The following is a 27,052-nucleotide window of genomic DNA, read 5'->3' as shown; positions in this document are numbered from 1 at the left end:
ACGTCCAGGAAGACCTCACTCCTCCCTCCCTAGAGGACACAGGAGACACTTCAGGAAGGAAGGGAAAGGAAAGGTAAAGAGCAAAGGGAAGGAGAGGAGAGGAGAGGAGAGGAGAGGGGAGGTAAAGGGCAAAGGGAAGGAAAGGAAATGTGAAGGGCAAAGGGAAGGAGAGGGAAGGAAGGAAATGTAGAGAGTAAAGGCAAGGGAAGGAAAAGAGAGGAGAGGGAAGGTAAGGGGTAGAGGAAAGGAAAGAGGAAAGGAAGTAAATGTAAAGGGGACAGGAAAAGGGAAGGAGAGGGAAGGAAGAGGACGGCTCCTCTCCATCTGGAGGTGTGTTTGTCTCTGACGTCTACCTGCTCTCGGCTGGACTGGATGGGTCTGCTGGCTGCAGAGCTCGGAGCCACTTTACTCTGCTGTCTCCTGTCTCCGAATCCAGTAAGACACACGCATTTAATAACAACAACAACAACAACGCGTCTCAACCTGAGACCGAAAACACGTTTTACCACAGAGTCACTGATGCTATTGCTAACAGAGGCTGTGATACGGAAGAAACAGTTCGAGTGTGTAACTCAGTGTGTAAGGATCATATGAATATTAGGGCTGCAAGCATTTTCTGCTGGCCTAAATATCATCAGAATATATATTCCCTGTCTAAATATATTTCTCCAAATATGTTTCCTCCTGTATTCCCTGAGTAAGAGTGCCTCCCTGTCTCCCTCCTGTCTCCCTGTCTCCTCCTGTCCTCCTCCTCGCTTGTCTCCTCCCGCCTAAAGGTTGAGATTTGGAGGGCTTCCCTTTATGTTGATCTCCCTCCCTGTCTCTAGCCCTCCTGTCTCCCCTGAGGGGGGCTCAAACTGCCTGTGAGGCCTGTCAAATCCCTCCCTGTCTCCCTGCCTGTGCCTCCTGTCCTTCAAGTGAATGGGAATGATTTATACAAAGTCAACCAATCAGCTCTCCCTGGCTGGGACAGAGCCTGAGGACCTTCTAGAAGGCCCTCTGAAACTGGAACAGGAGCCGCTGGACGTTTGTGAACCGCACTGTCAACACGGGACTCGCCGAATCAGAATCGGAGAGGAGGCGATAAGAGGAGTACACAAGTAAACAGGATGTAAACAACACAACAATACACATGTAAACGACAGGACAAAAACATGTAAACAGGATATAAACATGTAAACAACACAACAATACACATGTAAATGACATAAACATGTGTGTCTGTGTGTGTGTGAATGTGTGTGTGTCTGTGTCTGGGGCAGGCTGTGTGCTGCACGTCTTTCTGATTGTGTTACTGTGCAATATTGAGGCTCTGTGTGTGTCTGTGTCCTCAGTGTGTGTGTGTGTCCAGTCTGTGTGTGTGTCTGTGTGTGTGTGTGTGTCTGTGTGTGTGTGTCTGTGTGTGTGTGTGTCTGTGTGTGTCTGTGTGTGTGTGTGTGTCTGTGTCTGTGTGTGTGTGTCTGTGTGTCTGTGTGTGTGTGTGTGTCTCAGTGTGTGGCCTGTGTGTGTGTGTGTGTGTGTGTGTGTGTGTGTGTGTGTGTGTGTGTGTGTGTGTGTGTGTGTGTGTGTACTTCTTGGTCTTCCATGCTGGAATTTCATTCAGGCCGATCTCATCTGTGGAGACATCATGAGTGTGTGTGTGTGTGTGTATGTGTGTGTGTGTGTGTCATGTTTGTGTACTTGTGAGGACGTTGTGCGGTACTGACCCGAGCAGCTCGGCATGAAGCACTTGACCCGGATCTCTCCCTCCACGTCGGCCTTCATCACCACGCCCTGCAGCACACACACACACATTCACACACACCCCTTAGGACACTTAGGACGCTCTCGCCTCCTCGTACTCACGTTGGAGCCGATGACGACCGACAGCCTCTCCACCACGTCCAGGAAGACCTCACTCCTCCCTCCCTAGAGGACACAGGAGACACTTCAGGAAGGAAGGGAAAGGAAAGGTAAAGAGCAAAGGGAAGGAGAGGAGAGGAAAGGAGAGGAGAGGAGAGGGGAGGTAAAGGGCAAAGGGAAGGAAAGGAAATGTGAAGGGCAAAGGGAAGAGGGATGAAGGAACAGAGAGAAGTAAGGAAGGAAAAGAGAGGAGAGGGAAGGTAAGGGGTAGAGGAAAGGAAAGAGGAAAGGAAGTAAATGTAAAGGGGACAGGAAAAGGGAAGGAGAGGGAAGGAAGAGGACGGCTCCTCTCCATCTGGAGGTGTGTTTGTCTCTGACGTCTACCTGCTCTCGGCTGGACTGGATGGGTCTGCTGGCTGCAGAGCTCGGAGCCACTTTACTCTGCTGAGTCTCAGCTCCGAACTGCAGACACACGACGACAACAACAACAACAACAACGCGTCTCAAACCTGACCGGAAACACAAGCTTTACCACAGAGTCACTGATGTACATTAAGTACACACATGTGATACGGGCGCAAAACACCCGAAAAACTTTGTGTTGATTGCGGCGGGCCTTAGGCCAGCAAGGCTCAGAACCCTAAACTGAATTTGATAAATCAAATAATTCAAGGTTTCACTAAGCTGTTTATTTCCCCTCCAACATGGCGAAGGAGGAGATTCAATATCGATTTGGTCCCCAGAGTATAGAGTTATATGCTGGTTCTCTTCAACGAACTCATAGCTGCCTTTCCTTGATTATATAAGCGCAGCGCCAAAGCCTGGCCACAGTTGAGATTTGAGGCTGCTCGCCGCTACTTTCAAGTAAAGTTCCAACTACTTGAAAGACATCGCCCAGGCTCCGAGAAGCCTGCACACCGACTGATGGGAATGCCTGCTGCAAGGGACATTTGTGCTGGTTTTACTTGATGAAATTTAGGTTGCCCACTGAATGACACCCAGCCCTCAGAGTGACTGAGTGATCAGATACACCCAGAGAAATCACACCAGAGACTGAATCTCACTATGTTCTTGCCTAATAGCTGAACTGTATTGTACTCTTCCTTGTTAGATCTTTATCAAGAGAAATCATATCAAACACGCAAGGCCAGGGGCATTTCAACGCCTATCTGCCCGTGAGGCTCTCTCAGGGAACATTACGTGTCTAGAGCAGTAGCCTCACAATGATGGAATGAGAGGATTAATCGTGGACTGTAGGACCTCCCCGAGGCCCAGGCCCACGTACTACGGGTGTTGATGAGTATTGGTGTTGTTGTATGTTATATAAGGATTTACTGGCTTATACACATTGGAGGCCAGCAGACTGAAGGGTCTGGAGGACACGGCCTTGCGCCCGATGAAGTTCTTCAGGACGCCAGAGACGCCGCCTGATGTGGCCAAAGTCCTGAGGGGGGGGTCACCGAATTAACAGACACAGTTGTTTACTTCCCTCGTTACGTTTGTTGCTTCTACATGTTTGTTAACCTCCACATGGTTGTTGCTTACCTTCATATGGTTGTTGTTTACCTCTACATGGCTGTTGTTTACCTCTACATGGTTGTTGCTTACTTCTGTTAAGTTTGCTTGCCTATTTCTCCTACATGCGTTGTTGTTTACTTCTCTCTCTACATGTTTTGTTGTTTACTTCATGGCTAGCTAGTTACCTCTCATGTTTGTTGTGTTTACTCTCTCATATGCTGCTGTTTACTCCTCTACATGTTTGTTGTTTACTCTCTCTGTATGGTTGTTGTTTACTTCTACATGTTTGTTGTTTACTCTCTACATGTTTGTTGTTTACTTCCTCTCTACATGTTTTCCATGTTTTACTTTCCTCTACATGGTTGTTGTTTACTCTCTGAAGCATGTTCGTTGTTTTACCTCTCATATGTTTGTTGTTTACTCTCTCTGCTATGGTTGTTGCTTACTCTCTACATGGTTGTTAAGCTTACTCTCTCTACATGGTTGTTTGCTTACTTCCTACATGTTTGTTGTTTACTTCACATGTTTGTTGCTTCATTCTCTACATGGTTGTTTAACTTCCTCTACATGTTTGTCGTTTACTCTCTCACATGGTTGTCGCTTACTTCCTCTACATGTTTGTCGCTTACTTCCTCTCTACATGGTTGTTGCCATTTCTCTACATGTTTGTTGCTTCATTTCCTACATGGCTGTTTACTTCCTCATGTTTGTTGTTTACTCTCTCTCTACATGGTTGTAGTTTACTTCCTCTACATGTTTGTTGTTTACCTCTCTGTACATGTTTGCTGTTTACTTCTCATATGTTTATGTTTACTTCCTCTCTACATGGTTGTTGTTTACTTCCTCTCATGGTTGTTGCTTACTTCCTCTACATGTTTGTTGTTTACTTCCTCTTTACATGTTTGCTGTTTACTCTCTACATGGTTGCTGTTTACTCTCTACATGTTTGTTGTTTACTTCACATGTTTGTTGTTTATCATATGTTTGTTATCATTTCTCTCTCTACATGTTTGTTGTTTCATTTCTCTACATGTTTGTTGTTGTTTACCTCTCTAAATGGTTGTTGTTTACTTCCCTGCATGTTTGTTGTTTACTTCTACATGGCGTCATTTCTGCTATGGTTGTTGTTTACTCTCCCCACATGGTTGTTGTTTCACTCTACATGGTTGTTGCTCATTGCTTACTTCCTATATGGCTGTTGTTTACTCCCCCTGCATGTTTGTTGTGTCACTCTGTTATGTTTGTTTACTTCCTTACATGCTTGTTGCTCTTACTCTCTCTACATGGTTGTTGCTAGTTTACCTCTCACATGTCGTTGCTCTACCCCTTACATGGTTGCTGTCACTCTCACATGCCTGTTGCTCACTTCCCCCACATGCTCTGTTGCCTACTCTCCACATGTTTGGTTGCCTACTCTCCCCACATGGCTGTTGCTTACCTCCATATGTTTGCTGCTTCCACTCTCCCATGGCTGCTGCTTACCTCCACATGCCTGCTTGCTCTACTCTCCTGCTACGGTTGCTGCCTGCTTGCCTACTCCCCCACATGCCTGTTGCTCACTCCCACATGCCTGTTGCCTACTCTGCCAGCGCCTGTTGCCTACCTCCCCACATGGCTGCTGGGTTTACTCCCCCTATGCCTGTTGCCTACTTCCTCTACATGGGTTGTTTACTTCCTCACATGTTTGTCGATGTTGTGTCAACTCTCTCACATGGTTGTTGTTTGTTGGTTACTCCTCTACTCACCCTTCTAGGCCCTACCTCGGCCCAGCAACTCGCAACAGGAGCAAAGTTCATCTGCACCCCAGCTTCTCCGTCAGCGGAGTGCTGCACGCCTTTGATTGATTACCCTTATTGAGACCATGTATTATGGGCAGGTATACCCTGAGTAACTAGGAAACTGAATTGATAAACGAAATAATTCGCGATTACGTTGTTTGTTCAACCCACAATGGCGGAAGGAGGAGAAGATATCGATTTGGTCGAGGATATAATTATAAGGCCATTCTTAACGGTACTCTGCATCGACGCCGACGCTACAAAGTCTGGCCACAGGCGTATAGGGGCTCGCCAGCCACTCTTTCAAAGTTCCAACTACGAAATGCATATCAACGCTCAGGCTCCGGTAGCTCTGCACACCGACTGATGGGAATGCCCAAGCTGCAAGGATGATTTGGTGTTGGGAGCCATACCGGCTTTGAAACTTGAGTTGTTCAACTGGTGCAGCAACTAGACACCAAAGTCCGTCAGCACATCGGTGCTGAAAAACTTTTTGTATTATCGAGTTGATCTAGATCAACAAGCGGCAACGGAGGCTACAATGGAAGCAGGTGACAGAACAAGCTGGACTCCCACCTGAGGAGCCCCATGATGGTAGAGTCTACCTGCTGGAGGAACCGACATGATGGTGAAGGAGGAGCCAGCGCTGGTCGCCGGGGCGATCAGTACAGTCCTCCCTGTCTGACGTGGACGGGCGAAGACCTCCATGACTCTGGAGGGCAGAACATAGGATCGATGTCATGCTCAGGGTCTGCCATGACAACCGCCTCATGTGATTTCATACATATATTTAATTGTTACCATGACGCACCGGAGGCCAGTCTCCAGGCAGCGCCTGCAGACCTTCTCAGAGAAAATACTGACACAACATCACTTCCTGCTCTCCTCGGACTGACGGAGACGTTCAGGAATTACACAGAAACACACCTGTGTGTGTAGTGGTCTCAGGTGTGTGTGTGTGTAGTGGTCTCAGGTGTGTGTGTGTGGTGGCCCCAGGTGTGTGTGTGTGTGTAGTGGTCTCAGGTGTGTAGTGGTCTCAGGTGTGTGTGTGTGGTGGCCCCATGTGTGTGTAGGTCTCTGTGTGTGTGTGTGTGCAGTGGTCTCAGTGTGTAGTGGTCTCAGGTGTGTGTGTGTGGTGGTCTCAGGTGTGTGTGTGCAGGTCTGTGTGTGTGTGTGGCTCCCCAGGTGTGTGTGTGTGTGTGTGTGTCCTGTGTGGTGGTCCCAGGTGTGTGTGTGTGTGTGTAGGTCTCAGGTGTGTGTGTGTAGTGGCCCAGGTGTGTGTGTGTAGTGGTCTCAGGTGTGGTGGTCTCATGTGTGTAGTGGTCTCATGTGTAGTGTCTCAGGTGTGTGTGTAGTGGTCTCAGGTGTGTGGTGTGTCTCAGGTGTGTAGTCCATGTGTGTGGTGGTCTCAGGTGTGTGTAGGTCTCATGTGTGTGGTGGTCTCAGTGTGTGTGTGTAGTGGTTCCAGGTGTGTAGTGGTCTCAGGTGTGTAGTGTCTCAGGTGTGTGTAGGTCTGTGTGTGTGTGTAGTGGCCCCAGGTGTGTAGTGGCTTGTGTGTGTAGTGGTCTCAGGTGTGTAGTCTGTGTGTGTGCTGGGTTCTCAGGTGTGCCGGTCTCAGGTGTGTAGTGGCCCCAGGTGTGTGGTGGCCCCAGGTGTGTGTAGGTTCTGTGTGTGTGTAGGTCTCAGGTGTGTAGTGGTCTCTAGTGTGTAGTGGTCTCAGGTGTGTAGTGGCCTCAGGTGTGTGTGGTGGTTCTAGGTGTGAAAATTCAGGTGTAGGGTTCTGTGTGTGTAGTGGCCCCAGGTGTGTAGTGGTCTCAGTGTGTGGTCTCAGGTGGTGGTCTCATGTGTGTAGTGTCTCAGGTGTGTAGTGGTTCTGTGTGTGTGTGTAGTGTCTAGGTGTAGTGGTCTCAGGTGTAGGTCTCATGTGTGTGGTGGTCTCATGTGTAGTGGTCTCAGGTGTGGTGGTCTCAGGTGTGTGTAGTGGTCTCAGGTGTGTGTGTAGTGGTCTCAGTAGTGGTCTCATGTGTAGGGTTCTGTGTGTAGGTCTCTGTGTGTGTAGCGGTTCATGTGTAGTGGTTCTGTGTGTGGTGGTCTCAGGTGTGGTGGTCTCATGTGTAGGCTCCCTGTGGTGGTTCTATGTGTGGTGGTCTCTAGGTGTAGGTCTCAGGTGTGTGGTGGTCTCAGGTAGTGGGTCTCTGTGTGTAGGTCTCATGTGTAGTGGTCTCATGTGTGTAGTGGCCCCATGTAGTGGTCTCAGGTGTAGTGGTCTCTGTGTGTGTAGCGGTTCTGTGTGTGTAGTGGCTCCTATGTGTGTAGTGGCTCCCAGGTGTGTAGTGGTCTCATGTGTGTAGGTTCCATGTGTAGTGGTCTCATGTGTGTAGTGGTCCCAGGTAGTGGTCTCCAGGTGTGTGGTAGTGGTGTCATGTAGGTCTCAGGTGTAGGTCTCATGTAGTGGTTCATGTGTAGTGGTTCAGGTGTGTAGTGGTCTCATGTGTGGTGGCTCATGTGTGGTGGTCTCATGTGTGTAGGTCTCATGTGTCCCAGGTGTAGTGGTCTCAGGTGTGTGGTGGTTCTGTGTGTGGTGGTCTCAGTGTGGTGGCCCCAGGTGTGTGTGTGTAGTGGCCCCCAGGTGTGTGTGGTGGCCTCATGTGTGTAGTGGTCTCATGTGCAGGGTCTCTGTGTGTGGTGGTCGAAAAGTATTCTATGTGTAGTGGTCTCAGGTGTAGTCTCATGTGGTGGTCTCAGGTGTGTAGTGGTCTCAGGTGTGTGGTGGTCTCAGGTGTGTGTGGCTCCATGTGTAGGGTCTCATGTGTAGTGGTCTCAGGTGTGTAGTGGTCTCAGGTGTGTGTGGTGTTCTGTGGTGTCTCAGGTGTGTAGTGGCCCCCATGTGTGTAGTGGCCCAGGTGTGTAGTGGTTTCAGGTGTGTAGTGGTCTCATGTTTGTAGTGGTTCCCATGTAGTGGTCTCAGTGGTGGTTCTCAGGTGTGTAGGTTCCAGGTGTGTAGTGGCTGTGTGTAGTGGTCTCAGGTGTGTAGTGGTCTCATGTGTGTAGTGGTCTCAGGTGTGTGTAGTGGCTCCAGGTGTGTGGTGGCCCCAGGTGTGTGGTGGTCTCATGTGTGCAGGGTTCTGTGTGTGTGTGGTGGTCCCAGGTGTAGTGGTCTCATGTGTAGTGGTTCTAGGTGTGTGGTGGTCTCCAGGTGTGGTGGTCTCAGGTGTGTGGTGGTCTCAGGTGTGTGGGTGGTCTCTGTGTGTGTAGGTCTCAGTGTGGTCCTTGTGTGTGTGTGGTCCTGTGTGTGTAGTGGCTCTAGTGTGTAGTGGTCTCAGGTGTGGTGTCTCATGTAGTGGCCTATGTGTGTAGTGGTCTCATGTAGGGTCTTGTGTGTGGGTGGTCTCAGGTGTAGTGTGGCCCCAGTGGTGTCTGTGTGTGTAGTGGCCCTAAGTGTGTAGTGGCCCTGTGTGTAGGTCTCATGTGTGTAGTGGTCTGTGTGTGTAGTGGTCTCATGTGTGGTGGTCCTAGGTGGTTCCCAGGTGTGGTGGTTCCCAGGTGTGTAGTGGTCTCAGGTGTGGTGGTCTCATGTGTAGTGGTCTCAGGTGTGTGTGGTGTTTCTGTGTGTAGGTCTCAGGTGTGGGCAGGTCTCAGGTGGTGGTCTTGTGTGTAGGGTTCCAGGTGCAGTGGTCTCTCATGTGTGTGAAAATCTCATGTGTAGTGGTCTCATGTGTGGTGGTTCCCAGTGTAGTGGTCTCGTGTAGTGGTCTCATGGTGTAGTGGTCTCATGTGTAGTGGCCTAGGTGTGTAGTGGCCCCATGTGTGTAGTGGTTCCCCAGGTGTGTAGTGGCTCATGTGTAGTGGCCCCAGGTGTGTAGTGGTCCCCATGTGTAGTGTCTCTTGTGTGTAGTGGTCTGGTGTGGTGGTCCAGGTGTGTAGTGGTTCCCAGGTGTGTGGTCTCTATGTGTGTAGTGGTTCTGTGTGTGTGTGGTGGTTTGTGTGTAGTGGTTCTCATGTAGTGGTTCTGTGGTGTGTAGTGGTCTCATGGTGTGGTCTCAGGTGTAGGTCTCAGGTGTAGTGGTTCAGGTGTGTAGGTTCTGTGTGTGTGGTGGGTTCTCATGTGTGTAGTGGTCTTGTGTGTGTGTGCCCTGTGTGTGGCTCATGTGTAGTGGTTCTCAGGTGTGTGGTGGTTCTGTGTGTGTGGTGGTTCTAGGTGTGTAGGTTCTATGTGTGTAGGTTCTAGGTGTGTCTCAGGTGTGAAAATTTGTGTGTGTGTAGTGGTCCAGTGTGTAGGGTTCTAGTAGTGGCCCTGTGTGTAGTGGTCTCTGTGTGTAGGTTCTAGTGTAGGTTCCGCGTAGTGGTCTCAGGTGTGTAGTGGCTCTAGGTGTGGTGGTCTCATGTGTGTGGTGGTCTCTGTGTGTGTGGTATTCCCAGGTGTGTAGTGGTCTCATGTGTAGTGGTCTCATGTGTGTAGTGGTCTCATGTGTAGTGGCTCTAGGTGTAGTGGTCTCTGCTGTAGTGGTCTCATGTGTAGTGGTCTCTCATGTGTGTAGGGTTCTGTGTGTAGTGGTCTCATGTGTGTGTGGTCTCAGGTAGGGTCTGGTGTGTGTGGGTGGTCTAGGTGTGTAGTGGCCTCATGTGTAGGTCTCAGGTGTGTGGTCTCAGGTGTAGTGGTCTCAGGTGTGGTGGTCTCAGGTGTGGTGGTCCTAGTGTGTGGTGGTGGTCTCATGTGTATGGTCTCATGTGTAGTGGTCTCAGGTGTGTGGTACCAGGTGTGTGGTGTCTCATGTGTGTAGTGGTCTCAGGTGTGTAGTGGTCCATGTGTGTAGTGGTCTGTGTGTGTGTAGTGGTTCCCAGGTGTGGAGTGTTTGTGTGTGTAGTGGCTCTGTGTGCAGTAGTGGTCTCATGTGTGTAGTGGCCCCATGTGTAGTGGTCTCAGGTGTGTAGTGGTCTCATGTGTAGTGGTCTCATGTGTAGTGTCTCTAGTGTGTGGTGGTCTCAGGTGTGTAGTGGTTCTAGGTGTGCAGTGGTTCATGTGTGTAGGTCTCAGGTGTGCAGGTCCTGTGTGTAGGTTCCAGGTGTAGTGGCCCCAGGTGTGGTGGTCTCAGGTGTGTGGTGGTTCCAGGTGTGGTGCTCCCCAGGTGTAGGTTCTGTGTGTGTGGTGGTCTCAGGTGTGCCGTGGTCTCTGTGTGTGTGTAGGGTCTCAGGTGTGTGGGTGGTCTTGTGTGTGTAGGTTCCCAGGTGTGTAGTGGTTCCAGTGTGTGGTGGTCCTGTGTGTGGTGGTTCTAAGTGTAGTATCTCTCATGTGGTGTGTCTCCATGTGTAGTGGTTCTATGTGTGTAGTGGTCTTGTGTGTAGTGGTTCCCAGGTGTAGTGCCTCAGGTGTGGTGGTCTCTTGTGTGGCTGGCATGTGCAGTGGTTCCCAGTGGTGGTCTCTAGGTGTGTGGTGGTCTCAGGTGTGTGGTTCTGTGTGTGTGTGGTGGCTCTTGGGCGTGTAGTGGTTCCATGTGTAGTGGCCCCAGTGGTGGCCCCAGGTGTGTGTGTGGTCTCAGGTGTGTGTAGTGGTCCTGTGTAGGTTCCCAGTAGTGGTCCCATGTGCAGTGGTCCCAGGTGTGTGGGTGGCCTGTGTGTAGTGGCCCCAGGTGTGTAGTGGTCTCAGGTGTGTGTAGTGGTCCATGTGTGGTCCCAGGTGTGGTGGTTCCCAGGTGTGGTGGTCCCAGGTGTGTGGTGTCCCATGGTGGTCTCATGTGTGTGGTGGCCCCAGGTGTGTGGTGGTCCCAGGTGTGTGGTGGCCCCAGGTGCAGTGGTCCCAGGTGTGGTGGTCCCAGGTGTGTGGTGGTCCTATGTGTAGTGGTCTCATGTGTGTGGTCCTGTGTGTGTGGTGGTCCCAGGTGTGTGGTGGTCCCAGGTGTGCAGGGCCCCAGGTGTGTGTGGTGGTCCCATGTGTAGTGGTCTCATGTGTAGTGGGTCCTGTGTGTAGTGGTCTCATGTGTGTGTAGGTCTCCCAGGTGTGTGGTGGTCCCATGTGTGTAGTGGTCTCATGTGTGGTGGTCTCATGTGTGTAGGTCTCAAGGTGTGTAGTGGTCCCAGGTGTGGTGGTCCTGTGTAGTGGTCTCAGTGTGGTGGTCTCATGTGGTGGGGTTCCAGGTGTGTGTGGGTGGTCTCAGGTGGTCTTGTGTGTAGTGGTCTCAGGTGTGTGGTGGTCTCATGTGGTGGTCTCATGTGTAGTGGTCTCATGTGTAGGTCTCTATGTGTAGTGGTTCTAGGTGTGTGGTAATCTCAGGTGTGTAGTGGTCTCAGGTGTGGTGGTCTCATGTAGTGGTTCTGTGTGTGGTGGTCTTGTGTGGTGGTCTCTATGTGTAGTGGTTCATGTGGTGGCTCCCATGTGTGTGTATCTCAGGTGTGTAGTGGCCCCAGGTGTGGTGGTCATGGTGGTCTCAGGTGTGTAGTGGCTCATGTGGTGTGGCCCCATGTGTGTAGTGGGTTCCAGTGTGGTGGCTCTAGGTGTGTAGTGGTTCCAGTGGTGGTCTATGTGTAGTGGTCTGTGTGTGTGGTGGTTTCAGGTGTGTAGTGGTCTCAGGTGGTGGTCTCAGGTGTGGTGGTCTTGTGTGTGTGTGTGGTCTCAGGTGTAGTGGTTCCCAGGTGTGCAGGTCTCTGTGTGTGTGGTGGTCTCAGGTGTGTAGTGGCTCTGGTGTGTGGTGGTCTCATGTGTAGTGGTCCATGTGTAGAGGTCTCATGTGTAGGTCTCAGGTGTGTGTGGTGGTCTCATGTGTAGTGGTCTCAGGTGTGTAGTGGTCTCCAGGTGTGTGGTGGCCCCAGAACTGAACTGCAGTGGCCCCTGTGTAGGTCTCAGGTGGTGGCCCCAGTGTGGTGGTCTCAGGTGTAGTGGTCTCAGGTGTGGTGGTCTCAAGTGTGTGTAGGTGTCTCATGTGTAGTGGTCTGTGTATGGTCTCAGGTGTGGTGGTCTCATGTGTAGTGGTCTCATGTAGTGGCTCAGGTGTGTAGGGTCTCATGAGGTGGCCTCAGGTGTAGTGGTCTCAGTGTGAAAAGTCTCAGGTGGTGGTCTCAGGTGTGGTGGTCTCATGTGTGTGTAGTGGTCTCATGTGTGTAGTGGTTCCAGTGTGGTGGTTTGTGTGTGTGTGTCTCATGTGTGTAGTGCCCCAGGTGTGTAGTGGCCCTATGTAGTGGTCTCAGGTGTGTAGTGGTCTCATGTGTGTGTAGGGGAATTTGTGTGTAGTGGTCTTGTGTGTAGGTCTCAGGTGTAGGGTCTCAGGTGTGTGGTGGTCTCATGTAGTGGCCTCATGTGTGTAGTAACTTGTGTGTGTGTAGGCCCCAGGTGTGTAGTGGTCTCCAGGTGTAGGTCTCATGTGTAGTGGTCTCAGGTGTAGTGGTCTCAGGTGTGTAGTGTCCTGTGTGAAAACTTCATGTGTAGTGGCCCTGTGTGTGTGTGTGGTCTGTGTGTGTGTGGACCAGGTGTGTAGTGGTCTCAGGTGTAGTGGTCTCATGTAGTGGTCTCAGGTGTGTAGTGGTTTCAGGTGTGCAGTGGGTTCCAGGTGTGCAGTGGCCCCAGGTGTAGGTCTCTGTGTGTGTAGTGTCCATGTGTGCAGTGGTCCTGTGTGTAACTTGTGTGTGTGGGTGGTCTCAGGTGTGTAGGTCTCATGTGTAGTGGTTCCCAGGTGTGTGTGGTGGTCTCAGGTGTGTAGTGGTTCTGTGTAGGGTTCTGTGTGTATGCCCAGGTGTGTAGTGTCTCATGTGTGTAGTGGCTCCATGTGGTGGTCTCTGTGTGTAGTGGTCTCAGGTAGTGGTTCTGTGTGTGTAGTGGTTCCAGGTGTGGTGTCTCAGGTGTGTGGTGGTCTCATGTGTAGTGGTCTCATGTAGTGGCCTCTAGGTGTGGTGGTTCCCAGGTGTGGTGGTCTCATGTGTAGTGGTCCCAGGTGTGTAGGGTTCCAGGTGTGGTGGTTCCAGGTGTAGTGGTCTCATGTGTGTAGTGGTTCTGTGTGTGTAGTGGTCTCATGTGTGTAAAATTTCAGGTGTGTGTAGTGGCTTCAGGTGTGTGGTGGTCTCTAGGTGTGTAGTGGTCCCATGTGTGTAGTGGCCCCATGTGTAGTGTCTCAGGTGTGGTGCCCCAGGTGTAGTGGCCCCAGGTGTGTGTAGTGGTCCCATGTAGTGTCTCAGGTGTAGTGTCTCATGTGTGTAGTGGTCTCAGGTGTGTAGGTCTCTGTGTGTGGTGTCCCAGTGTAGTGGTCTAGGTGTGTGGTGGTCTCTGTGTGTGTGTGTGTGTAGTGGTCTCATGTGTAGGTCTCAGGTGTAGGTCTGGTGTGTAGTGGTTCAGTGTGTAGGTTCTAGGTGTGTGTGGTCTCAGGTGTCGTGTCTCAGGTGTGGTGGTCTCAGTGTGGTGGCCCCAGGTGTGTAGTGGTCTCAGGTGTAAAAATCTCAGGTGTAGGTTCCCAGGTGTGGGTGGTCGTGTAGTGTCTCAGGTGTGTAGGTTCCAGGTGTGTGGTGGTTCTGTGTGGTGGCTCCCCATGTGTAGTGGTCTCATGTGTAGTGGTTCCATGTGTAGGCTCCCATGTGTAGTGGCCCTGTGTGTGGTGGTCTCAGGTGTGTGGTGGTCTCATGTGTGTGTAGTGGTCTCATGTAGTGGTCTCAGGTGTGTAGGTCTCAGGTGTGTGGTCTCAGGTGTGTGGTGGTCTCTGTGTGTGTGTCTTCAGTGTAGTGGTCTCATGTGTGTAGGCTCATGTGGTGGTCTTGTGTGTGGTCTGTGTGTGTGTGGCTCTGTGTGTGTAGTGTCCTATGTGTGTAGTGGTCTCAGGTGTGTAGGCTCCAGTGTAGTGGTCTCATGTGTGTAGTGGTTCTGTGTGTAGTGGTCTCTGTGTGTGGGCGGGTTCTAGTGTGTGGCCTGGTGTGGTGGTTCCCAGGTGTGTAGTGGCCCTGTGTGTAAACTTATGTGGGTGGCCCCATGTGTAGTGGTCTCATGTGTGTAGTGGTCTCAAGGGTAGTGGTCTCAGTGTAGGGTCTCTGTGTGTAGTGGTCTCAGGTGTGTGTGTGGTCTCAGGTGTGGTGGTCTCATGTGTGTGTGTCTCATGTGTAGTGGTCTCATGGTGGCCTAGGTGGTGGTCTCAGGTGTGTGTGGTGTCCTAGGTGTAGGGTTTGTGTGTGTAGTGGCTCCAGGTGTGTAGTGGTCCATGTGTAGTGGTCTCAGGTGTGGGTGGCCCCAGGTGTGTGGTGGCCTCATGTGTAGTGGTCTTGTGTGGTGGTCTCAGGTGTGTGGTGGTCTCAGGTGTAGTGGTCTTGTGTGTAGGTCTCAGGTGTGTAGGCTCAGGTGTGGTGGTCTCTGTGTGTAGTGGCTCATGTGTGTAGTGGTTCTATGTGTGTAGTGGTCTCATGTGTGTAGTGGTCTCAGGTGTAGTGGTTCTAGGTGTGTAGTGGTCTCAGGTGTAGTGGTCTCAGGTGTGTGGTGGTCTCAGGTGTGGTGGTCTCCAGGTGTGTAGTGGCCCCAGGTGTGTGGTGGTCTCAGGTGGTGCCTCAGGTGTGTGTGTGTAGGGTCTCAGGTAGTGGTTCAGGTGTGTAGTGGCTCTACTTGTGTGGTCTCAGTGTGTGTAGTGGCCCCATGTGTGGCCCCATGTGTAGTGGCCCCAGGTGTGTGTAGTGGTCTCTGTGTGTGTGGTGTCTCTAGGTAGTGGTCTTGTGTGTGGTGGTTCTATGTGTGGTGGTCTCAGGTGTGTAGTGGTCTCAGGTGTGTGTGGTGTCCCAGGTGTGTAGTGGTCTGTGTGTGTGTGTGTAGTGGTCTCAGGTGTGTGTAGTGGTCCTGTGTGTAGTGGTCTCATGTGTGTAGGCCCTAGTGTGGTGGCCCTAGGTGTAGGCTCTATGTGTGTAGTGCCCAGGTGTGTGGTGGCTTCTAGGTGTGTGGTTCCTAGGTGTGTAGTGGTCTCATGTGTAGGCTCATGTGTGTAGGTCTCATGTGTGGTGGTCTCATGTGTGTAGTGGTCTCAGGTGTGGTGGTCTCAGGTGTGTAGTGGTCTCAGGTGTGTGTCTCTGTGTGTAGTGGTCTCATGTAGGCTCTATGTGTAGTGGTCCTAGGTGTGGGTGGTCTCAGGTGTGTAGTGGTTCCCAAGTGTAGTGGTCTCTGTGTGTGTAGTGGTTCATGTGTAGTGGTCTCCATGTGTGTAGTGTCTCAGTGTAGGGACCCCAGGTGTAGGGTCTCATGTGTGTAGTGGGTCTCAGGTGTAGTGGTCTCAGGTGTGTAGTGTCTCTCAGGTGTGTGGGTGGTTCCAGGTGTGTAGTGGTTCCAGGTGTGAAAAATCTCATGTGTAGTGGCTCTGTGTGTGTCGGTCTGTGTGTGTAGTGGTCTCTGTGTGGGTGGTCTCATGTGTGTAGTGGTCTCTGTGTGGTGGTCTCTGTGGTTCTGTGTGTGGTGGTCCGTGTGTGTAGTGGCCCCAGGTGTGTGGTGGTCTCAGGGGTGGGTCTGTAGGTTCTGTGTGTGTGTAGTGGTTCCAGGTGTGTAGTGGTCTCAGGTGTGTAGTGGTCTATGTGTGAAAAGTCCCAGGTGTGTGGTGGTCTCAGGTGGTGGTTCTAGTGTAGTGGTCCTATGTAGGTCTCAGGTGTGTGGTGGTCTCTGTGTGTGTGGTGGTCTCAGTGTAGTGGTCTCATGTGTAGTGGTCTCATGTAGTGGTTTGCAGGTGTGTGGTGGTCTGTGTGTAGGGTTCCTAGGTGTGGTGGCTCCCAGGTGGTGGTCTCAGGTGTGTAGGTGGTCTCAGTGTGGTGTCCTGTGTGGTGGTCTCATGTGTGTAGGTCTCATGTGTAGTGGTCTCTGTGTGTGGTGGTCTCAGGTGTGTGTGGCCCCATGTGTGTAGTGGTCTCAGGTGTGTAGTGGTCTCATGTAGTGGTCTCAGGTGTAGTGGTCTGTGTGTGTGGTTCTGCGTGTAGGTCTCAGGTGGGTGGCCCCAGGTGTGCAGTGGTCTTGTGTGTGGTGGCCCTTGTGTGTGGTGGCTCTGGTGTGTAGTGGCCCCAGGTGGTGGTCTGTGTGTGTCGTGGGTTCTGTGTGTAGTGGTCTCAAGTGTGTGTGGTGGTCTCAGGTGTGGTGGCTCAGGTGTGTGTGTCTGTGTGTGTGGTGGTCTTGTGTGTAGTGGTTCCCAGGTGTGTAGGTCTCATGTGTGGTGGTCTCAGGTGTGTGGTGGTCTCATGTGTAGTGGCTCCCAGTGTGTGGGTGTGGCCCTAGGGTCTCAGGTGTGCAGTGGCCCCAGGTGTGTGTGGTGGGTCTGTGTAGTGGTCTCATGTGTGTGTGGTTCTAGGTGTGTGGTGGTCTTGTGTGTAGTGGTCTCATGTGTAGTGGTTCCAGGTGTAGGTCTCATGTGTAGTGGTTCCATGTGTAGGGTCTTGTGTGTGGTGGTCTCAGGTGTGTGTGTCTGTGTGTGTAGTGGTCTGTGTGGTGGTCTCATGTGTAGCGGTCTCAGGTGGTCGGGTCTCTATGTGGTGGTCTCAGGTGTGTAGGCTCCCAGGTGTGTGGTGTCTCAGGGTGGTCTCATGTGGTGGTCTCAGGTGTGGTGGTGTCTCAGGTGTGTGTGGCTCCAGTGTGGTGGTCTCAGGTGTGTGGGTGGTCTAGGTGTGTAGTGGTTCTAGGTGTAGTGGTCTCATGTGTAGTGGTCTCATGTGTGTAGGTCTCAGGTGTGTGTGGTTCAGGTGTGTAGTGGCCCCAGGTGTGTAGGTTCATGTGTAGTGAACCCAGGTGTGTCGGGTCTCAGGTGTGTAGGTCTCATGTGTAGTGGTTCTAGTGTGTAGTGGCCCCAGGTGTGTGGTGGCTCTGTGTGTGGTCTCAGGTGTGTAGTGGTCTCAGGTGTGGTGGTCTCAGGTGGTTCTAGGTGTGTAGGGTCTTGTGTGTGTGGTGGCCCCAGTGTGTAGTGGTCTCAGGTGTGTAGTGGTTCCCATGTAGTGGTTCAGGTGTGTGGGTGTCCTGTGTGTGTGGTGGTCTCAGGTGTGTAGTGGTTCTAGGTGTGTAGTAACTCAGTGGTGGTCTCATGTGTAGGTTCCATGTGTAGGTCTCAGGTGCAGTGGTCTTGGTGTGTGTAGGTCTCAGTGTAGTGGCCCTCAGGTGTGTAGGGTCTCAGGTGTGGTGGCCCCAGGTGTGTGTGGTGGTCTTGTGTGGTGTCTGTGTGTGTAGGCCCCAGTGTGTAGTGGTTCTAGGTGTGTGGCCCAGTGTGAAAATCGTGTAGGGTCTCATGTGTGTAGTGGCCCCAGGTGTGTAGTGGCTCTGTGTGGTGGTTCTGTGTGTGTAGTGGTCTCTGTGTGTGTGTAGGTCTGTGTGTGTGCAGTGGTCTCATGTGGTGGTCTCAGTGTAGTGGCCCTTGTGTGTGGTGGCCCCAGGTGTGCAGTGGTCCTATGTGTGTAGTCCCAGGTGTGGTGGTCCCAGGTGTGGTGGTCCCAGTGTGTAGTGGTTCCAGGTGGTGGTCTCAGGTGTAGTGGTCCTGTGTGTGTAGTGGCAGTGGTCTCATGTGGTGGTCTCAGGTAGTGGTCTCTCAGGTGTGTAGTGTCCCAGGTGTGTGGTGTCCCAGGCAGGTCTCAGTGTGCAGTGGTCCCAGGTGGCAGTGGTCTCAGTGTGGTGGTCTCATGTGTAAAGTCCCATGTGCAGTGGTCTCGTGTAGTGGTCTCAGGTGTGTAGTGGCCTAGTGTGTAGTGGTCCCAGGGTGGCCCCAGGTGTAGTGGTCAGGTGTGGTGGTCTCAGGTGTGTGGTGGCCCCAGTGTAGTGTCCCAGGTGTGTAGTGGTCCCAGGTGTGGTGGTCTCAGGTGGTGGTCTCAGGTGAGGATACAGTCCTTGTAGATGAGGTGTGTCTCTGAGAAGAGGACAAGATAAAGACCTGAGAGATCATCCTGCTGAGACAGAGAAGAAGACAGTAGGATTCAGTAGAGGCCGTAGCGCCCCTGCTGGTACATATCTTGAAAAGACTCATTATTGTGTCAGTGTTTGGGTACACACTTATAATCACTTCAGAACCAGCAACGAGCACAGGAAACGACACTATTATGGGATGTATCTGATGCACACGTCATCAAACGTTCCCAGCCTCAAACAGGCTCCTCGGTAGTTAGTGTAACATTCTGCAATAGAGAACAGGAAATTTCATCTTCATCATCCCAGTGAAGCTGCTCCAGACAAGGCGCCATTAGTGAACACACTAAAAGTTGGACTTAAAGCTTCACGACAGCTGTTTGTGACTGCAGAACACTCTCGGTAGGCCTACCCACTTTAGCTCGTTGTTACAAGACATGTCAATAGAGCTGTGTTTATGCTGATAACGATATTACAGCCCACTTCCGGTCTCCCTTCTAACACAAACCCGTCTATACAAAACTGGTCAATATACAACAAAAGAAGGCAGTTATTAAAGCCCACCGTCACACAATTAAAACATGTCCAGCTGCTGAGTCGCCGGACTATGCTTCATAAACTGAGCCGTCGGCGGCGGATGATGTGTCAGCGCTACCTGCTGTCCAAGTAAGGAACTGCCAGATCACATGTTTATATATGCACGGTCTTTATTAAGTAACCAGCTCATAAACAATCAGAATGACCCACGAATAATACACTTTAATAAATGTTTATAATAATATATATATTTAGTCACTGACGTCGGTCAAGGGACCACCCTGAAGTGCCACAGTGAGGGGACGAACCTACTTCCGGTTCCTTTCCTGTGCAGCTGGACTGAGTCCTCCACCAAGTAGTCCACATTCATCACGCTGTTGCAGTTATTTGGCTTATAGTCAACGTGTACGGCTGGTTAGTGACGTCACCCTGGTAAGTTCACTGGCAGCCTCGAGCCTCCTCCCGGAAACAAAGAATGGATAGAAGAAGAATTTTAATATAACTCTGTTGCACTCCACTATGTTCTTGCCTATTAGTTGAACTGTATTGTACTCTTCCCCTGCAATTCTCTGAAGAGAAATGTCAATTTCAAGGTGACGTAACGCCTGGTTCTCCTGCGTCTCTGTCTACCTGTATGGTGTCTAGAGCCATGGCCTCATAATGATGGAATGAGAGGTGGATTAATTCGGGTGGGACTGTAGGACCTCCCTGAAGGCCCAGGCCCACGGCACGCCACGGGTGTTGATGATATTGGTGTTGTTGTGGTTGTTGTTGTTGTTGACGTACCAAGCCGACATTACTGAGGTCAAACAGACTGAAGGGTCTGGAGGACACGGCTTCAGTCTGGATGAAGTTCTTCAGGACGTCAGAGGACGTCGTCTGGATGTAGCCAAAGTCCTGAGGGGGGGGGGGGGTCAATTGAATTAACAGACATACAGTTGTTTACTTCCTCTCTACATGTTTGTTGTTTACTTCCTCTACATGTTTGTTGTTTACTTCCTCTCTACATGGTTGTTGTTTACTTCCTCTACATGGTTGTTGTTTACTTCCTCTACATGGTTGTTGTTTACTTCCTCTACATGGTTGTTGTTTACTTCCTCTACATGTTTGTTGTTTACTTCCTCTCTACATGGTTGTTGTTTACTTCCTCTCTACATGTTTGTTGTTTACTTCCTCTACATGGTTGTTGTTTACTTCCTCTACATGTTTGTTGTTTACTTCCTCTCTACATGGTTGTTGTTTACTTCCTCTCTACATGTTTGTTGTTTACTTCCTCTCTACATGGTTGTTGTTTACTTCCTCTACATGTTTGTTGTTTACTTCCTCTCTACATGTTTGTTGTTTACTTCCTCTCTACATGTTTGTTGTTTACTTCCTCTACATGGTTGTTGTTTACTTCCTCTCTACATGTTTGTTGTTTACTTCCTCTACATGTTTGTTGTTTACTTCCTCTCTACATGGTTGTTGTTTACTTCCTCTACATGGTTGTTGTTTACTTCCTCTCTACATGGTTGTTGTTTACTTCCTCTCTACATGTTTGTTGTTTACTTCCTCTACATGTTTGTTGTTTACTTCCTCTCTACATGGTTGTTTACTTCCTCTCTACATGTTTGTCGTTTACTTCCTCTCTACATGGTTGTCGTTTACTTCCTCTACATGTTTGTCGTTTACTTCCTCTCTACATGGTTGTCGTTTACTTCCTCTACATGTTTGTCGTTTACTTCCTCTCTACATGGTTGTTTACTTCCTCTACATGTTTGTTGTTTACTTCCTCTCTACATGGTTGTAGTTTACTTCCTCTACATGTTTGTTGTTTACTTCCTCTCTACATGTTTGTTGTTTACTTCCTCTACATGTTTGTTGTTTACTTCCTCTCTACATGGTTGTTGTTTACTTCCTCTCTACATGGTTGTTGTTTACTTCCTCTACATGTTTGTTGTTTACTTCCTCTTTACATGTTTGTTGTTTACTTCCTCTACATGGTTGTTGTTTACTTCCTCTACATGTTTGTTGTTTACTTCCTCTACATGTTTGTTGTTTACTTCCTCTACATGTTTGTTGTTTACTTCCTCTCTACATGTTTGTTGTTTACTTCCTCTACATGTTTGTTGTTTACTTCCTCTCTAAATGGTTGTTGTTTACTTCCTCTGCATGTTTGTTGTTTACTTCCTCTCTACATGGTTGTTGTTTACTTCCTCTACATGGTTGTTGTTTACTTCCTCTCTACATGGTTGTTGTTTACTTCCTCTACATGGTTGTTGTTTGTTGTTTACTTCCTCTTTATATGGTTGTTGTTTACTTCCTCTACATGTTTGTTGTTTACTTCCTCTCTACATGTTTGTTTACTTCCTCTACATGTTTGTTGTTTACTTCCTCTCTACATGGTTGTTGTTTACCTCTACATGTTTGTTGTTTACTCTCTACATGTTTGTTTACTTCCTCTACATGTTTGTTGTTTACTTCCTCTCTACATGTTTGTTGTTTACTTCCTCTACATGTTTGTTGTTTACTTCCTCTCTACATGGTTGTTGTTTACTTCCTCTATATGTTTGTTGTTTACTTCCTCTCTACATGGTTGTTGTTTACTTCCTCTACATGTTTGTTGTTTACTTCCTCTCTACATGGTTGTTGTTTGTTGTTTACTTCCTCTACATGTTTGTTGTTTACTTCCTCTCTACATGTTTGTTGTTTACTTCCTCTACATGTTTGTTGTTTACTTCCTCTCTACATGGTTGTTGTTTACTTCCTCTATATGTTTGTTGTTTACTTCCTCTCTACATGGTTGTTGTTTACTTCCTCTACATGTTTGTTGTTTACTTCCTCTCTACATGGTTGTTGTTTGTTGTTTACTTCCTCTCTACTCACCACGACCTCGTCCAGCAGCTCATAAATTAGGGCAAAGTTCATCTGCACCGACTTCTCCGTCAGGCTGCCGCAGTAATCCTTCACCAGGGCGGAGAACCTGAGGAAGAAGAGGAGGAGGAAGAGCACGGCTAAGACCAGCTGGACCCCACCTGAGGAGCCCCATGATGGTGTAGAGCCCTACCTGTTGAGGAACTCGATGATGGTGAAGGGGGAGGAGCCAGCGCTGGTCGTCGTGGCGACCCAGTACAGTCCTCCCTGTCTGACGTGGACGAAGTGAAGACCTCCATGACTCTGAGGGCAGAACACAGGACTGATGCTGCGTTCAGGGCCCGCGCGGACAACGGCCTCATGTGATTTCATATATATATATTTAATTGTTACCATGACGACCGGAGGCTGGTCTCCAGGCAGCGCTGTGACCTTCTCGTAGAAAATACTGACAACATCACTTCCTGCTTCTCCTCGGACTGACGGAGACGTTCAGGTGAGTTCACAACAGAAACACACCTGTGTGTGTAGTGGTCTCAGGTGTGTGTGTGTGTAGTGGTCTCAGGTGTGTGTGTGTGTGTGTGTAGTGGTCTCAGGTGTGTGTGTGTGTGTAGTGGTCTCAGGTGTGTGTAGTGGTCTCAGGTGTGTGTGTGTGTAGTGGTCTCATGTGTGTAGTGGTCTCAGGTGTGTGTGTGTGTGTAGTGGTCTCAGGTGTGTGTAGTGGTCTCAGGTGTGTGTGTGTGTGTAGTGGTCTCAGGTGTGTGTGTGTGTAGTGGTCTCAGGTGTGTGTAGTGGTCTCAGGTGTGTGTGTGTGTGTGTGTGTAGGTTCTAGTGTGTGTGTAGTGGTCTCATGTGTGTGTAGTGGTCTCAGGTGTGTGTGTGTGTAGTGGTCTCAGGTGTGTGTGGTGGTCTCAGGTGTGTAGTGGTCTCATGTGTGTGTAGTGGTCTCAGGTGTGTGGTGGTCTCAGGTGTGTGGTGGTCTCAGGTGTGTGTGTGTGTAGTGGTCTCAGGTGTGTGTAGTGGTCTCAGGTGTGTAGTGGTCTCAGGTGTGTGTGTGTAGTGGTCTCAGGTGTGTAGTGGTCTCAGGTGTGTGTAGTGGTCTCAGGTGTGTGTAGTGGTCTCAGGTGTGTGTGTGTAGTGGTCTCAGGTGTGTAGTGGTCTCAGGTGTGTAGTGGTCTCAGGTGTGTCGTGGTCTCAGGTGTGTCGTGGTCTCAGGTGTGTAGTGGTCTCAGGTGTGTGGTGGTCTCAGGTGTGTGTGGTCTCAGTGTGTGTAGTGGTCTCAGGTGTGTCGTGGTCTCAGGTGTGTCGTGGTCTCAGGTGTGTAGTGGTCTCAGGTGTGTGGTGGTCTCAGGTGTGTGTAGTGGTCTCAGGTGTGTGTAGTGGTCTCAGGTGTGTAGTGGTCTCAGGTGTGTGTAGTGGTCTGTGTAGTGGTCTGTGAGGTGGTCTCAGGTGTGTAGGTCTCAGGTGTGTAGTGGTCTCAGGTGTGTGTAGTGGTCTCAGGTGTGGTGGTCTCAGGTGTGTGTGGTCTCAGGTAGTGGTTTCATGTGTAGTGGTCTCATGTGTGTAGTGGTCTCAGGTGTGTGGTGGTCTCAGGTGTGTGTGGTGGTCTCAGGTGTGTAGTGGTCTCAGGTGTGTGGTGGTCTCAGGTGTGTGGTGGTCTCATGTGTGTAGTGGTCTCATGTGGTGGTCTCAGGTGTGTGGTGGTCTCAGGTGTGTGGTGGTCTCATGTGTGTAGTGGTCTCAGGTGTGTGGTGGTCTCATGTGTGTAGTGGTCTCAGGTGTGTAGTGGTCTCAGGTGTGTGTGGTGGTCTCAGGTGTGTAGTGGTCTCAGGTGTGTGGTGGTCTCATGTGTGTAGTGGTCTCATGTGTGTAGTGGTCTCATGTGTGTAGTGGTCTCAGGTGTGTAGTGGTCTCAGGTGTGTAGTGGTCTCAGGTGTGTAGTGGTCTCATGTGTGTAGTGGTCTCAGGTGTGTAGTGGTCTCATGTAGTGGTCTCATGTGTAGTGGTCTCATGTGTGGTGGTCTCAGTGGTGGTCTCAGGTGTGTGGTGGTCTCAGGTGTGTAGTGGTCTCAGGTGTGTAGTGGTCTCATGTGTGTAGTGGTCTCATGTGTGTAGTGGTCTCAGGTGTGTAGTGGTCTCGTGTGTAGTGGTCTCATGTGTGTAGTGGTCTCATGTGTGTAGTGGTCTCATGTGTGGTGTCTCAGGTGTGTAGTGGTCTCCAGGTGTGTGGTGGTCTCAGGTGTGTGTGGTGGTCTCAGGTGTGTGTGGTGGTCTCAGGTGTGTGGTGGTCTCAGGTGTGGTGGTCTCATGTGGTGGTCTCATGTGTGTAGTGGTCTCAGGTGTGTGGTGGTCTCAGGTGTGTGTGGTGGTCTCAGGTGTGTAGTGGTCTCAGGTGTGTAGTGGTCTCATGTGTGTAGTGGTCTCAGGTGTAGTGGTCTCAGGTGTAGGTCTTGTGTGTGGTGGTCTCATGTGTGTAGTGGTCTCATGTGTGTAGTGGTCTCAGGTGTGTAGTGGTCTCAGGTGTGTGGTGGTCTCAGGTGTGTGGTAGTGGTCTCATGTGTGTAGTGGTCTCAGGTGTGTAGTGGTCTCAGGTGTGTAGTGGTCTCATGTGTGTAGTGGTCTCATGTGTGTAGTGGTCTCAGGTGTGTAGTGGTCTCAGGTGTAGTGGTCTCATGTGTGTAGTGGTCTCAGGTGTGTAGTGGTCTCATGTGTGTAGTGGTCTCAGGTGTGTAGTGGTCTCAGGTGTGTGGTGGTCTCAGGTGTGTAGTGGTCTCATGTGTGTAGTGGTCTCAGGTGTGTGGTGGTCTCAGGTGTGGTGGTCTCATGTGTAGTGGTCTCAGGTGTGTAGTGGTCTCAGGTGTGTGGTGGTCTCAGGTGTGTGGTGGTCTCAGGTGTGTGGTGGTCTCAGGTGTGTGTAGTGGTCTCAGGTGTGTGGTGGTCTCAGGTGTGTGGTGGTCTCAGGTGTGTAGTGGTCTCAGGTGTGTAGTGGTCTCAGGTGTGTGGTGGTCTCATGTGTGTAGTGGTCTCATGTGTGTAGTGGTCTCATGTGTGTGTAGTGGTCTCAGGTGTGTGGTGGTCTCAGGTGTGTAGTGGTCTCATGTGTGTAGTGGTCTCAGGTGTGTAGTGGTCTCATGTGTGTAGTGGTCTCAGGTGTGTGGTGTGTAGTGGTCTCAGGTGTGTAGTGGTCTCATGTGTGTAGTGGTCTCAGGTGTGTAGTGGTCTCAGGTGTGTGGTGGTCTCAGGTGTGTAGTGGTCTCAGGTGTGTGGTGGTCTCATGTGTGTAGTGGTCTCAGGTGTGTGTGGTGGTTTCAGGTGTGTAGTGGTCTCAGGTGTGTGGTGGTCTCAGGTGTGTGGTGGTCTCAGGTGTGTAGTGGTCTCAGGTGTGGTGGTGGTCTCATGTGTGTGGTCTCATGTGTAGTGGTCTCATGTGTGTAGTGGTCTCAGGTGTGTAGTGGTCTCGTGTGTAGGTCTCATGTGTAGTGGTCTCATGTGTAGTGGTCTCAGGTGTAGTGGTCTCATGTGTGTGGTGGTCTCAGGTGTAGTGGTCTCATGTGTAGTGGTCTCAGGTGTGTAGTGGTCTCATGTGTGTAGGTCTCAGGTGTGTAGTGGTCTCAGGTGTGTGGTGGTCTCAGGTGTGTAGTGGTCTCAGGTGTGTGGTGGTCTCATGTGTGTAGTGGTCTCAGGTGTGTGTGGTGGTTTCAGGTGTGTAGTGGTCTCATGTGTGTAGTGGTCTCAGGTGTGTAGTGGTCTCATGTGTGTAGTGGTCTCAGGTGTGTAGTGGTCTCAGGTGTGTAGTGGTCTCAGGTGTGTAGTGGTCTCATGTGTGTAGTGGTCTCCAGGTGTGGTGGTCTCAGGTGTGCAGTGGTCTCATGTGTAGTGGTCTCAGGTGTGTGGTCTCAGGTGTGTGGTCTCATGTGTAGTGGTCTCATGTGTAGTGGTCTCAGGTGTGTGGTGGTCTCAGGTGTGTAGTGGTCTCAGGTGTGTAGTGGTCTCAGGTGTGTAGTGGTCTCAGGTGTGTAGTGGTCTCATGTGTGTAGTGGTCTCAGGTGTGTAGTGGTCTCAGGTGTGTAGTGGTCTCATGTGTGTAGTGGTCTCAGGTGTGGTGGTCTCCTGTGTGTGTGTAGTGGTCTCATGTGTAGTGGTCTCAGGTGTGTGGTGGTCTCAGGTGTGTAGTGGTCTCATGTGTGTAGTGGTCTCATGTGTGTAGTGGTCTCATGTGTGTAGTGGTCTCAGGTGTGTAGTGGTCTCATGTGTGTAGTGGTCTCATGTGTGTAGTGGTCTCATGTGTGTAGTGGTCTCAGGTGTAGTGGTCTCATGTGTGTAGTGTCTCAGGTGTAGTGGTCTCAGGTGTGTGGTGGTCTCAGGTGTAGTGGTCTCATGTGTGGTGGTCTCAGGTGTGGTGTGGTCTCAGGTGTGTAGTGGTCTCATGTGTGTGGTGGTCTTGTGTGTGGTCTCAGGTGTGTGGTGGTCTCATGTGTAGTGGTCTCATGTGTGTAGTGAGGTGTGTGGTGGTCTCAGGTGTGTGTGGTGGTCTCATGTGTAGTGGTCTGTGTGTAGTGGTCTCATGTGTGTAGTGGTCTCATGTGTGTAGTGGTCTCAGGTGTGTAGTGGTCTCAGGTGTGTAGTGGTCTCAGGTGTGTAGTGGTCTCATGTGTGTGTAGTGGTCTCAGGTGTGTGTGTGTAGTGGTCTCATGTGTGTGGTGGTCTCAGGTGTGTGTGTGTAGTGGTCTCAGGTGTGTAGTGGTCTCAGGTGTGTGGTGGTCTCAGGTGTGTGGTGGTCTCAGGTGTAGTGGTCTCATGTGTAGTGGTCTCAGGTGTGTAGTGGTCTCAGGTGTGTGGTGGTCTCAGGTGTGTGGTGGTCTCAGGTGTGTGGTGGTCTCAGGTGTGTGGTGGTCTCAGGTGTGTGGTGGTCTCAGGTGTGTAGTGGTCTCAGGTGTGTGGTGGTCTCAGGTGTGGTGGTCTGTGTGTGGTGGTCTGTGTGTGGTGGTCTCAGGTGTGGTGGTCTCATGTGTGTAGTGGTCTCATGTGTAGTGGTCTCATGTGTGTAGTGGTCTCGTGTGTGGGTCTCAGGTGTAGTGGTCTCAGGTGTAGTGGTCTCAGGTGTGGTGGTCTCAGGTGTGTGGTGGTCTCATGTGTAGTGGTCTCAGGTGTGTGGTGGTCTCAGGTGTAGGTCTCAGGTGTGGTGGTCTCAGGTGTGTAGTGGTCTCATGTGTAGTGGTCTCATGTGTGTAGTGGTCTCAGGTGTGTGGTGGTCTCAGGTGTGTAGTGGTCTCAGGTGTGTGTAGTGGTCTCATGTGTGTAGTGGTCTCAGGTGTGTAGTGGTCTCATGTGTGTAGTGGTCTCAGGTGTGTGGTGGTCTCAGGTGTGTAGTGGTCTCAGGTGTGTAGTGGTCTCAGGTGTGTGTAGTGGTCTCATGTGTGTAGTGGTCTCAGGTGTGTAGTGGTCTCAGGTGTAGTGGTCTCAGGTGTGTGGTGGTCTCATGTGTAGTGGTCTCAGGTGTGTGGTGGTCTCAGGTGTGTGGTGGTCTCAGGTGTGTGGTGGTCTCAGGTGTGTAGTGGTCTCAGGTGTGTGGTGGTCTCAGGTGTGTGGTGGTCTCATGTGTGTAGTGGTCTCATGTGTGTGGTGGTCTCAGGTGTGGTGGTCTCAGGTGTGTAGGTCTGTGTGTGGTGGTCTCATGTGTAGTGGTCTCATGTGTAGTGGTCTCATGTGTGTAGTGGTC

At 50.7% G+C, this 27,052-nt stretch overlaps 1 protein-coding gene across 1 annotated transcript in view; it reads right to left on the bottom strand.

Annotated features, from left to right (window-relative positions):
* The window catches only part of ap4m1 (adaptor related protein complex 4 subunit mu 1), a 45,269-nt gene that overhangs the window by 10,428 nt on the left and 7,789 nt on the right, over window positions 1-27,052 (bottom strand). Inside the window, 7 exon segments of the mRNA XM_056410989.1 lie at window positions 1,707-1,773; window positions 1,846-1,908; window positions 2,227-2,304; window positions 19,267-19,377; window positions 21,346-21,442; window positions 21,527-21,636; window positions 21,727-21,812. Of these exon segments, the coding sequence (XP_056266964.1) occupies window positions 1,707-1,773; window positions 1,846-1,908; window positions 2,227-2,304; window positions 19,267-19,377; window positions 21,346-21,442; window positions 21,527-21,636; window positions 21,727-21,812 (612 nt within the window).

This window comes from Pseudoliparis swirei, chromosome 3, assembly GCF_029220125.1.
Source record: "Pseudoliparis swirei isolate HS2019 ecotype Mariana Trench chromosome 3, NWPU_hadal_v1, whole genome shotgun sequence".
In the NCBI taxonomy this organism is placed as follows: domain Eukaryota; kingdom Metazoa; phylum Chordata; class Actinopteri; order Perciformes; family Liparidae; genus Pseudoliparis; species Pseudoliparis swirei.
The sequence above is the reverse complement of the archived record's forward strand: the minus strand, read 5'-3'. Positions and strand labels throughout refer to the sequence as shown.